Source organism: Bufo bufo, chromosome 3 (genome assembly GCF_905171765.1).
Source record: "Bufo bufo chromosome 3, aBufBuf1.1, whole genome shotgun sequence".
Lineage (NCBI taxonomy): Eukaryota > Metazoa > Chordata > Amphibia > Anura > Bufonidae > Bufo > Bufo bufo.
In genome coordinates this window covers 404536262-404550004 of record NC_053391.1, presented here as the reverse complement: position 1 = coordinate 404550004, position 13743 = coordinate 404536262, and the positions used below count along the sequence as shown (strand labels likewise).

Here is a 13743-nt window from a genome sequence, read left to right as displayed (position 1 = left end):
CAACATTGGAAATATCGATTCCTTTGTCGAAAGTAAAAGCCGGTATACTTGTGTTTTTTATAAACAGGTTTGATGGATAAGTAAAGGCAAAAAGCTATTGATCCGCCATGATTTTTTTTATAAACCCATGTAACCTGTGCTCAGTGCTCATCTATTCTTGCTTAGGAATCAATAATTGCTTAACCCAGCACTTTAGAGCTGATTATATGCTTTCTAGTCAAGGCTTATGTAGCCTCCCTTCCTTTTTCAGATTTTGCTAGCCCTAGGTTACTGCTTTTTTTTTAAAATCAGGTGCAATATTTGTCTATGAAAGCTTTATATTAACATTTTTTTGTCAAAATAATAAAAATGTACAAAAATAATATTAAGGGGGTTGGCTCACAAAAGATATTCTACATTTTCAAACCAGCACCCGGAACTGAATACTGTTGTAATTGCATGTGGCCAAAACTTTAGTTTAGCCAATGATTTATTTAATAAAATGTATCTGTATAGTGCCACCTGCTGTTGGTTCTTTTTCTTATTTCTCTGTCCACCTCAGTAAAATCGCTGAGGTGGACACACATGTTCAGTTGGATCTTTCAACTGCTACTAGCTATACCTAAAAAGCTGTGACTGTTACAAGGTGCAGGCTGCAGCAGAAAACACACGCCCCCTGAAAAAGAACATATCCCCTGAGCTGCAGAAGAAAGGACACGCCAGCTGCCAGCTTGAAATCTAGCAGAACAGTTGGAGCAATGAGTAGGGAGAGCTCAGGCTCCATGTGGCTTATCGTTAGAAAGAGATTGCCTTGTACTGTATGTCTAATTTACATTTTTACATTAATCACAAGATAACCCATTTAACGTCAGGAAGTTTACAGTGAAAGTCCAGTCAACTTGAGTTCTCCCTTTGTCAGAAGCAGACCCAGTCAGTGCCTGAGTGCAGATGGAAGTCTTTTCAAAACAGCACCGATTATACAGAGTGTGGGGTGGGTCCCAGAGTCGGTGGGCCAGTGCTCCGTAGCTATAGCTGAGGAATACTGACTTCAGGGGAGGGGTTGGTTTTGAATCCCCTGCTACCACCTCTGAATCCTCTAGCAGTGGCGGCTACCCTTCAGAAGACGAAGCCATTTACTGGATTAACGTCTCAAACACTTGCGAGTTACTAGCTATATCTGTTGAATGCATAAATCAGTGGTTCAAAAACAAGATCTTGTTAGTGTCTTGTTAAAAATACACCTTAAAGGGGTTCTCCTGACTTTGGTAAAAATCTGAGTTCTGACCTGTGAAGGTAGGATGGCTCAGTACTTTCCACTCTGCTGCACTGCCGATTCTGCAGCGGGAGCTGAGTGGAAGAACCCGCGTCTAGTCTCCATGGTCACATCAGCACAGTGGAGACAGCAGAATTGGCTTTGAAGCGAAGGGATAAGTACGGAGCAAACTATATTTACTCCACAGGTCACTACACAGCAAGATTTTCAAGAAAGCTCACAGAACCCCTTATAAATATATTGTTTACATTATATCTAATAATTCCACTGCCATAATTTATTCATATGTAATGCAGATTATGTCAAATTGTGTAACTGGAACTCATTGCTCACTAGAAAATGCTAACCCATAGTGACTACTCTTCTGGTGACCACTTTAGTGTCAAGCATTAACTTCCAGTCATAATCACTAAAATACATACAAACTTCCATACTGTTTATTTAAGGAGCCAATTGTAATCCATGTTATAGCTTGTACCTATCTTTATGTGTATGTCTCACAGTTGGGGATACGAACTTGGGCAATGAGCAAGAAGATGGCCTGGTTTCTTTTAAACCTTCATTGTCTACAAAGGATGTATTGAACCTCACTAATCATATCCTGCTACTACTATATCAGGTAATCCTTATACACTATAGATGCCTGTGCAATCCTTATAGACTATTACAATATACATATATCTAATATACTGTATAAAGCTGAGTGTTTGTGTGTGTGTGTGTGTATGTATGTATGTCCGCTAAAGGAATCTGCACCGTTGCATTTACAGTCACAAAATTTGGCACACAGGTACATCAGGTGTCCGAGAAGGTTTTAGACCAGGTCTCAACTCTCGAGGATGTACCGTTCCTGAGATATTCCCAAAAAATGCATTAGCCAATAGAAGCTTGATCACATGACCCTTTATCAGGCAATAGAAGCTCGCAGGCCGTTAGCCTCCACATACACAGTTTTACTCCAGGTTTCCATAACAACCCAGCCATTTTTCTTCACTGCTGTAGGTGAGCTTTAAAGGAAATCTATCACCAGAATAATCGCTATTGAAGTAAAGCCATGGCCTAATAGCACTTAGTACCTTATTTCAAAATGTGCCTTTGTTACAACAATAGATGCTTTTATCCTCTGAAAATCCAGTTTATTTGGTATGCAAATGAGCCATTAAGGTGCCCAGAGGGGTGTCACTCTTGCAGGAAGGAGCCCAGACACGCCTGCCACAATGTGTCAACCCTCAAAAGACTTAAAACCCCGCCCCCAGGTCTAAGCCACGCCCGTGATCCAGTTAGGCCATGCCCCTCCCACTACTCAGCCAACTGAGATTGAAAAAATGAAGTTAAAAATCCACTTCTAGGTCCCGCTAAGCCACGCCTCGATCTTGTTAGGCCATGCCCCCTCCCACCCTTGAGCAGACGGGGATTAAAAAATAAAGGTAAAAATCTACTTCTGTCAGCTGCAGAGGTGGGAGGGAGGGTGACTTTCTCCCTGCAGCTCACACTCAGACAGTACAGTGCTGCTGTCTTAAAGTGAGCTGTTCAAAAGGACATGCCCCCGATTCTGTTAGGCCACGCCCCCTCCCACTCCTCATCCGACTAAGATTGAAAAAATTAAGTTAAAAATCAACTTCTATGTCCCGCTAAGCCACGCCCTGATTTGGTTAGGCCATGCCCCCTCCACTCCACAGCTGACAGGGATTGAAAAAATGAAGGTAAAAATCAACTTGTGTCAGCTGCAGAGGTGGGAGGGAGTGTGACTTTCTCCCTGCAGCTCACACTCAGACAGTACAGTGCTGCTGTCTTAGAGTGAGCTGTTCAAAAAGACACGCCCCCGATCCAGAAAAGGCCACTGTTAAGGGGCGGGCCCCTGTGGAGGTCACTGTCATGGGGGTGGTATGCTGTGAAAGTCACTGTTAAAGGGGAAGGCTGTTGTAAAGGTCAAAGTTAAGGGGGTGGGCTACTGTGGAGGTCCAATTTTAAGGGAAGGGGCACTAAGGGGGTGGGGGGCTGTGGAGGTTACTGTTTTGGGGGCGGGGTGCTGTAGATGTCACTGTTATAGTGGACAGTGTTGATATCTTTTAACGACACACACAAACATTAAATTAAATAGATTAAATATACCCAAGCGAAGCCGGGTCCTTCAGCTAGTTTCTCATATAGTATTCACATAAAGTATAAAATGGGAATATTGTTTGAAAGTTTCTATAAGAATAAAAAAGGATTTATCTGACTTAAATATGGATAACTCCTGGCTCCTCCGCTGATCAGCTTTTAAAAGGGGCTGTATAGCTTCAGTCTCTTCCTCAGTCTGTGATTTCAAGTCCATTGATCATATGGCCTTTGTGCAGCTCAGTCTCATTCAAATGAAAGGGTTTGAATTGCAGTACAAGCACAACCACTTTACAATAGTGCTGTGCAAAGCACACTATGAAGAGACTTCAATGCCCATCTAAGCAGTGTGGCCCCTCAAACAACTGATCGGCAGCAGTGCTTTATCAGTTATTGGTAGCCAATCCTGAGGATAGGTCATCAGAATTTAATTCCTGGAAAACCCCTTTTAAAAGTGGGGCTTGCAGTTCTAATGAAGCAGGTGATTGTCAGGAAGGAAGTGTTCTTTCCCTGAGGATCGGTCATTAGAAATGAAATCCTGGAAAACCCCTTTTAAAAGTGTATCTTGCAGTTCTAATGAAGCAGGTGATTGAACACTTCCTTCCCGACAAATATCTGCTCGTCTTAGGAGGTGAAGCACTACATTTTTATGCCTTGTGTGGGGCTTTACACTGTAAGGTGGCTTTATACTGCCTGATTGTTGGGCAGATCGTAGGGGTCAAATTTTCACACGTATGCTCGTTCCCGATATCTGCCCATGTAAATCTGCCGCCGAACACCAGATGAACAATCAAAGTGCTTGTTCATCGGGTGAAACAATCATTCATGTAAACACCTATCTTCTCATTTCTGAGTAGCAGATCGTGTTTGTCTAAACGGCACTATACTGCACAAAAAACAAAAGTCTGTATGAGGTCAAGCGACCTCATACTGTGGTGGGCATTACTACCTCCACTGACGAGCAGACATTTGTTAGGAAGGAACGCTTCCTTTCCGACAGTTGCCTGCATCATCGGCCCATGTTGCAAAGATTTCTCCAATAGTCTCCAATTTTTTCTAAAGGGGCTTAGAAAGATCCTTGTACACGCTGCAGATTAGAGATGACCAAATCTCTTGAAATTAGTTTCCTCCCTGAGTTAGCACATTTTTCAAAAAGTTCAGTTCATGTCCAAATTCAATTCTACCTGAATCAAATATGTTCCAATTTCACTGAAAATTGGTATATAAGAAGGTCTCCTACGACATATTTTTTTCTCATAGAAAACACGAGAGAGAGAGGGGAGTAATACTTCTCTTAGTGAGAGCCCATTCAGACAAGAGTACTGAATGTATTATGCATCTCTGACTGAAATATGCAGTGAGATACTGTTCCCTCCCTGCATGACACAAAGGTCAATTTTTACTAATCAAAGTGATTTATGGAAATATGAAAACATCCATACTGAGATTCTAGATGGTCATTTTAGAATGTGGACTGCGGTAGTTGGCTTAGACTTTCCTGTGATCTTCTTGTGTGTTTACAATAGTGTACGGCAACAACGATTGTTCTGAAATTATATTGATATATTGATAATGTGATATTTTTGACTGTAATTATAGCGTGATGTTGTAAAAGAAATACAGTTGGGAGCAACATCTGGATGGAAACAAAGCCTGGCACTTTGTTATGAACAGGATGATAACACTAAGGACATTACTGTAAAGGTGAGTAGGCTTTTATGTAATAAGGTATGGCAGTAATATTTTACAAATCCTTAAAAAAAAAAGTGAGGTAGATTTACTTATACTGTCTAGTAGTTAGATAATGTAAACTTAGACTACACAGATTTAGGACACTTTCAGACGAGCATGTCCACTGCAGTAAACGTGCCCTGTGAGGGAGCGTGATTTTCCAGGTTGGACACTTCTCCTGTGACAAAACCACATGGCATCCTAATGATTTATAATGCTGTGTGTCCCTGCCTGACTTTCTCTGTAATGATTTCTTGTCACGTAATGCCATAAGTCAGTCATTACAGCGGAGGTTGGTTAGAGACACACAGCATTATAAATAATTATAATGCCTTGCAGTCCTATCACAGAAGCAGAGGTTACTGTGGGAAATTACGCTCCACATGGAATGTGTTTCACGGAGTGAACATTCTCCTCTGAAATTAGCCCTAAAGGGGTTGTGCAGGCCATATATATTGATAACCTATCGTCAGGATATGTCTTCAATTTCTGATGCCTGACACTCAGCACCTCTGCCAATCAGTTGTTTGAAGAGGAGGCTTCAGTGTTGCTTCCTGTTCATTACACTACACGTTGTCTCCTCTGGAGCATTGGCGTAGTGTAATTACAAGTACGCTCTCCATTAAAGTGAATGGAGCAAGTACCGTACTTGTCATTACACTGCACTATCGAAGCTTCTGAGACGATGGGCAGTGTAATTAAGACAGACTCTGCCGATCAGATATTGATGACCTATCCTGACCATAGTTCATCAATTCTGCTTACCCTGACGAAAGGCCACTTCTTTTGTCCTAAAGGATTTATTTCATATGTGGTCATATACTGTATGTTCTAGAATGTACAGTAATGATCCCCTCACATTAGAAAACATTATACCATATTTTTCGCCCTATAAGACACACCGGCCCATAAGCCGCACCTAGGTTTTTTGGGGAGAACAATTATAAAAAAAATATTTTTTATTAGACCTTAGGTCAGACCAGCAGTCAGAACATCAATGTTAATGTTTTTTTTTTGCCTTCCTCTGGATCAACTTGCAGGATAACAGGCCGAACTGGATGGACAAATGTCTTTTTTCGGCCTTATGTACTATGTTACTATGTAATCAGACCTCAGCTCACAGCCCCTATCAGACCCCCAATGTTAATAACAATAAGACCTCAGATCATACCCCAATGTGAATGACCCCCAATTAGACCTCAGATAAGAGCCTCATGCCTCTCATGAGCCCCCATATGCCTCTCATGAGCCCCCATATGCCTCTCATCAGCTCCCATTGCCTCATATCAGACCCGATATACCTCTCATCAGTCCCTATACCTCTCATCAGCCCCCATATGAGCCCTCATGCCTCTCATCAGCCCCATATGAGCCCCCCATGCCTCTAATCAGCCCCCATATGAGCCCTCATGCCTTTGATCAGCCCCCATATGAGCCCCATGCCTCTTATCAGCCCCCATATGAACCGCCATGCCTTTTCTCAGCCCCCATATGAGCCCCCATGCCTGTTAGCAGCCCCCATATGAGCCCCCATGCCTCTTAGCAGCCCCCATATGAGCCCCCATGCCTCTTAGCAGCCCCATATGATTCTCCATTCCTCTTAGCAGCTCCAAAAGGAGCCCCCATGCCTGTTGGCAGCCCCCATATGAGCCCCCATGCCTCTTAGCAGCCCCCATATGAGCCCCCATGCCTCTTAGCAGCTCCCATGCCACAGAGAACTTAAAATAAAAAAAAACACTTACCTCTCCTGCTCCGGACACTGCCCCTCCTCACCCACAGCACGATCCTCTTCATCCTGCTGTCGGCTGTGCTGTGATCTGACGCGCACAGCGTGAGATCACAGAGCGCCCTCACGCTGTGTGCAGCCACTGCACAGCCGACAGCCGAGGACCAGGAAGCGGTGAGTACTGAACCTTCACCGCTTCCTGGTCCTCCCATACTAATGAGCGCTCATTAGTATTTGCCCCATAAGACTTTTGGGGGGGGGGGGGGAATGCGTCTTATGGGGCAAAAAATGCGGTAAATAGGAGGCACCCGTTCAGCTAAAACTCAACATTGTTAAAAATACTACTTGAAAGTTTACTTTTTTATAAATCATTTTGATTTACCGTTGGTGTTAATTTAGTCCTTTAGTAAACATTTCTTTTTATATTCTACTAATATTCAGATTGGGGATATTAAACTTCACTATGGTTATGAGTACCAAGGGTCAGCTGAGCATATGTTCATCACACCACTAACTGAACGGATCTTTCTAAGTGTTATGGGTGCAGTGTCTGCTGGAATTGATGCCATGTGTATCGGACCACAGGTAAGATTCACTGAAAGTAACCCATTTTCCTAGGAAGGTAGTAATGTTGTTATATGTAGTGTTTGTACACAATAGAGGGAGTATAACAGTTGTTGTAAGGGATACTGTTATGATGCACCTTGAAATGTGAACACATTAGAGAAGTTATTTAATCTTATGATGGATGACTCTAATGGTCCATAGTTGTGGGATACATCCCTCTAGAAAAGGGTATTCAATCAAATTATTTTTGACAGTTAATTTAGTGTGTACCCTGTAAACATATTATTACAAGGCATGTATGTACCAATATTACAAGTTTTTTGTCTTTGACTGTACTCTTAATTTTCTGTTTGTTAGGCCTCTGGGAAAAAGTCTACCATCCAAGAGTTATCTCTCGCACTGGGAAAACCTCTGTTCAGCTTTCATTGCACAAAGAACTCAGATCACAGCATTTTGAAAGACATCTGCAAAGGACTAGCTTCCTCGGGTACTAGTTTTTCTCATTGTCTGACATGTTAAACCCCCAATATTCACTGTTATCACTGTTATCACTCTGGGAGCCATATCTACCTTGGTTGACCGCTGTATGGGAATGGTTTGCGTGAATGGGCTGGGTGCATATGCACAAATCGCCTTTGAGACAACCCCTTTAATTAGACAGACTTTAAGGCAGATTTTTATGTGATAAATCTAATTCTCTTTATTCCTCCATATAAAATTGGGGGCATATAGAGACACAGAAAAGCCCTATAGACTTCTGGGGGTTCCATGTTATGGCTGTGTACAACTTTGAGGTTATACAAAGCCACAATAAAGTAGTATGATTGAGCAATAAATCAAAGTACGCACTCCACAGGATAGGGGCTAACTATTAAATCGGTGGGGGTTCTACCCTTGGGACCCCAACTGTTCACAAGAACAGGGACCCGTACCCCATGCAGCCCCTTTAAATGAACATAGCAGCCAGTTGGGCATGCGCGGAGTACAGCACTCCACTATCTCTGAAACGTCCAAAGAAATAAATGGAGCAGCCACACTCTTGCCTGACTGGCCACTCAGTTCATTTTGTGGGGCTCCATGGGGTACGAGGCCCCTGTTCTTATGATCGGTGGGGGTCTCAGTGGTAGGACCCCCACCAATCTAATAGTTATCCCCTATCCAGAGGATAGGGGATAATCTAATATAACTATAGTACCACTTTAAAAAAAGATAGTATTAGCATTTGTTGATTATGTTGCTAAGTGAGTTTTTCCTTAATCCTATCTAAGTGGAAAGCTCCCATCAAGGGCAGCATTTGTGCAAATTAGCATTTGCCCCTTGGGGTTGTCCCTTTGCAAACACTTATCTCCTATCCACAGGATACAGTGTTGTAATTGTCAGTGGGGGTGAACCCACTGTCCTACGTGACCAACCTCCTTAGAGGGGGATGACTAAGTGTACCCATCGTTTTTCACAATACCTCTGATGGTGAGGATAGACTTTCCCAAGGGGTACACCCTGCCCTACCTCTGAGGGCGGGCTGGAACACAAGGAAATGAGAACCTGGGTGTGGACCCACTGGACTGACCTCCAGATGGTACAGGACACCCAGGGGGCCACAGGCTGCTAGGGGGCCATAGGCTGATCAGACGGAGGGAAGGCAAGGTCGGGATACAGAGTCCGAGATCAGGGCAGGCAGCAATATGGCGAAGTCCGTAAACGAGGTCAGGGCAGGCATAAGACAAGATACAAGGTCAGGACAGGCGGCAGAAAGGCAAAATCTGTTAAACAAGATGCAGGGTCCGGAACTCACAAAACACCTTCGCTCACGGGAACTAGACAAGGCTAGGAATCAAAGTTGCTCAGGTGCCTTCCTGTAGAAGGAGGCACCTTTAAATACCTCCTGCAGACCAGCCTATACGCTGGGGAAGATAGGAGGCGTGCGCATGCTGACTCACATAAGCAGGAGAGATATACCCACACACACCCTTAATGCACACAAGGAACTTTGAGCCAGAGTGCAAGCTCTTCTCAGAGCCAGGAGGGAGATCCTAGTGGCAGGAGTGCAGACCACAGCTAAGAACCTTGCTGCCCACACCTGTCAGCACTGCGTGCAGCAGCGGGCAGGAGTGAGGAAGCCCAGTGCCTGTACTTGCGTGTGGGGACAGAATCACAGGCACGGGCAGCCGGGTAAACAGGTGTGTGTCTGACCGGCAGGGGTCCGGCTGCTAAAGCCCTGCCAACTAAGAGAACTCCAACTGGCCTGTCAGTTTTTGCGCCGAAGGATGACCCTTCTTGTATTCAAATAAGAGAACAGGGACCCTATATTCACCTGTTTGAATGGAATAAGTCTATGTAGTGGGACAACCCCTTGAACAGTTTTCTAGGCAAAAATAGATGGCTTGAAAACCTAATTGCCTGCAGCAGTAAATCTTTTGTAACATTCCTGCCATTGCTAAAATTAAAGATTGCATTATTCTATGTAGGACGTTTTTCCTGCTAGGGCCATGTCAATGGGCTAATTTGTAAATTCTCCTGCTACAGTGATTTAATGTTAAAGGGAATCCTTTCCATTACAGTAATACAATTTCAATTAGCTGTTACAGAACTACAAATAAGTCTTGTGGACATGTTGGCAGCTGTGGAGCGAGAGTGCAGATGAATTTTTTTCATAATAAAATAACATTTTAGATTGAACACGGGGGCTATGTCATGCTAATTGTGTACAGTGCATATCTGATTATCATGGAAGCACACAAGAAAAGCAGATGGTAATTTAAACATGCCTTTGATTGTCACTAGGATTAATTGATCAGAGGTTGTGATGCTTTATTACATTTACACCAGGAGACATTGTAAATTGGTGTTGTTTTAAAATCATTTACAATCTAGCAATTAAATCCTAATTGCCTTTTAGTTTCCAAATTCTAGTATGCTTTAAAATAAGGGGTTAAATGAATGTATTTTAGCCTAACTAGCATGTACTGTGTAACTTTTAAAAATACTTGCTAAATAGTAATAAAAGGTTATTAATTATTCCAACCTGACCTAACCCATTCCAGAAAGTTTATACAGTGACATTACCAATACATTAGTAATTGTCTTTTTTATTTGCCAAAGAAAGTGTTACACAATAGTACACACGTTCCTCAGAATGCCCTGAAAGTGGTAATGCGTAATGAAATACCTCGGTAATGCACCATTCTTCTATAGGCATGGTTGTATAGCTGGGGCATCATTAGCTGCCATATAGGTGCTGATCCCCAACATACACTAGGGTCACTTTCATAGGAAGTCAGATTACCTATTTGTATATTTTTGGAGTGTGGGAAGAAACAGCCGGACCTGGAGGAAACATGTGGAGAACATACAAACTGCATGTAGATTGTCCTTGGTGAGGTTTGAACCCAGGACCTCAGTGCTGCAAGGAACCACAGTGGAATATGCAGCACTGAGCCACTATGCTGCATTGTCACAATAATATTAATGACTGGTGTCAATGTCATTTGAGTCAGAAGTGAAGCAATTGTAACCAGTTGAGCTCTGTTTGTTTTGCGGTCAATGCATCTTCTGATGGTAAGAGCAGCCTGTGATCCTAGGTGACTCAGTGGTACCAGCAGTCTCTGGTATTCTGTTGGTATGTGCTCTATTTCTGCTTGGTTACTTTCTTATCTTGGACTAAAGGTCACTTTATAAGGGACGATATTACAGCGGATAGTGCTCCTTCCCAACAATCTGCTGATAGCTAGTGGCGGAGGCCGCTGTATTTACATGCAGTGATCTCCTCCAGAGTACAGGGAGGAGCGATCACTAATGCCATTGCTCTTCCCCATACTGATTCGTTGTTTGCTGGCAGATCGTGTTTACACGGCACAGTAAACAATCATTTATACTTGTGCACGAACGATCGGCTTACCTGATGAACGAGTGTTCCGCATGTTCAACAGGTAATCAGCAGTACATTTACACCACCCGATTAGATTACTATGAACGCTCATTAGCCATAATCTGTGCGATATTTGGCCCATGTAAAGGGCCCTTTAGAGATGGTTTTGACTTCCATTTCAATGTGAAAACTGAAGTAACATGACTCCTAAATCTAAAGTTTACATACAGTACTCTAACAGAAACATATTTAAAAAGTGTAAAGAAAGGAAACCTGAAAAGGCTGCTGCTCCAAGATACATTTGCCATACACAGACTATTTTTATAGAACTAGTGAATGCCACAAGTCTTTCTATCATTACTGCATCTGGCAATAACGAGACTATGAGGAGGGGGGATTTATCAACCTGTTTTCTGGCTGAAAAAAGCTACACATTTTGGTGTTTTTAAAAAATGGCAGCTTTTTCAGTTTTACACTGCACTCGCCTCTTTTGTAAAAAGCAGGCAGGGCTTGGTAGAGGGACAAGGCCTCCTACTGCTCAACAGATTTACTCTAATTTATGCCAGAACCTAGCATATAGCGCAGTTCTACACCTGCTCAAAGCTGCTGAAGATTGGAATGTCTGTCACACTGACAGGTGAGGATGTGAAAAACATTAAGAGGCTTTTGCCTCTTAAAGGGACTCTCTGGAAAGGATTTAAAATGACCACAAGCAACCTGTACTAGAATGTGAGCAGGACTGGTTGGTGCCACTTGCAGAGCTGCCTGGGCAGGTGAGGGGGTTGCGCCACACTACACACTACGCTTTTGCATTTGCATATACTACATATTCTTGAGTCTGTCAGGCTGCTCAGCCACGATGGCATATCATAGACAGGATCCCATAATTTCCATTTATTGTAGAGCAGTGTGTAGTGAGCTCCCCTTCCCCCCGGAAGCTCTGCAAGTGGTGGCAACCAGTCCTGCTCAGATTCTAGGACAGGTTTAACATTCCGGGAGAACCCCTTTAAAAAATTAGTTTTAGCTTAATTCAACACAGTGTGGACCATGGGTGGCATATAAAATGCAGGTCTTAGTAAATTCCCCCCTGTATGTTAGCATGCTAATATAATTAATCTAATATACAGGGTGGGCCATTTATATGGATACACCTTAATAAAATGGGAATGGTTGGTGATATTAACTTCCTGTTTGTGGCACATTAGTATATGTGAGGGGGGAACTTTTCAAGATGGGTGGTGACCATGGCGGCCATTTTGAAGTCAGCCATTTTGAATCCAACTTTTGTTTTTTCAATAGGAAGAGGGTCATGTGACACATTAAACTTATTGGGAATTTCACAAGAAAAACAATGGTGTGCTTGGTTTTAACTTTATTCTTTCATGAGTTATTTACAAGTTTCTGACCACTTATAAAATGTGTTCAATGTGCTGCCCATTGTGTTGGATTGTCAATGCAACCCTTTTCTCCCACTCTTCACACACTGATAGCAACACCGCAGGAGAAATGCTAGCACAGGCTTCCAGTATCCGTAGTTTCAGGTGCTGCACATCTTGAAGTAAAAGAAAATCCAGCACCTCGTATCTTTGCTTGACGGTGTTTATTCCACAATCCAAAATCTAAGCGGTAACGGAACCTTCAAAATACAAGCCCCAATGCGGTCTACATGTTTCGAACCAGATGGTTCTTAATCATGACCTCCACAATAAATTTCCAACACAGTATATATATAGACGTGAACTTAACAAATCCCTCCCCTATTAGGCCTCTTTCACACTTGCGTTGTCCGGATCCGGCGTGTACTCCACTTGCTGGAATTACACGCCGGATCCGGAAAAACGCAAGTGTACTGAAAGCATTTGAAGACGGAACCGTCTTCCAAATGCGTTCAGTGTTACTATGGCACCCAGGACGCTATTAAAGTCCTGGTTGCCATAGTAGGAGCAGGGAGCGGGGGAGCGGTATACTTACCGTCCGTGCGGCTCCCGGGGCACTCCAGAGTGACGTCAGAGCGCCCCATGCACATGGATGACGTGATCCATGTGATCACATGATCCATGCGCTTGGGGCGCCCTGACGTCACTCTGGAGCGCCCCGGGAGCCGCACAGACGGTAAGTATGCTGCTCCCCCGCTCCCCGCTACACTTTACCATGGCTGCCAGGACTTTAGCGTCCCGGCAGCCATGGTAACCACTCTGAAAAAGCTAAATGTCGGCTCCGGCAATGCGCCGAAACGACGTTTAGCTTAAGGCCGGATCCGGATCAATGCCTTTCAATGGGCATTAATTCCGGATCCGGCCTTGCGGCAAGTGTTCCGGATTTTTGGCCGGAGCAAAAAGCGCAGCATGCTGCGGTATTTTCTCCGGCCAAAAAACGTTCCGTTCCGGAACTGAAGACATCCTGATGCATCCTGATGCATCCTGAACGGATTTCTCTCCATTCAGAATGCATTAGGATAATCCTGATCAGGATTCTTCCGGCATAGAGCCCCGACGACGGAAC

At 43.5% G+C, this 13743-nt stretch overlaps 1 protein-coding gene across 1 annotated transcript in view; it reads left to right on the top strand.

Annotated features, from left to right (window-relative positions):
• Positions 1-13743, top strand: part of LOC120993823 (dynein beta chain, flagellar outer arm-like) — a 585582-nt gene that overhangs the window by 127225 nt on the left and 444614 nt on the right. The window contains exons 39-42 of the mRNA XM_040422290.1: positions 1756-1871; positions 4952-5056; positions 7251-7394; positions 7734-7863. Coding sequence (XP_040278224.1) covers positions 1756-1871; positions 4952-5056; positions 7251-7394; positions 7734-7863 — 495 coding nt within the window. The remainder of the gene's footprint in view (positions 1-1755; positions 1872-4951; positions 5057-7250; positions 7395-7733; positions 7864-13743) is intronic.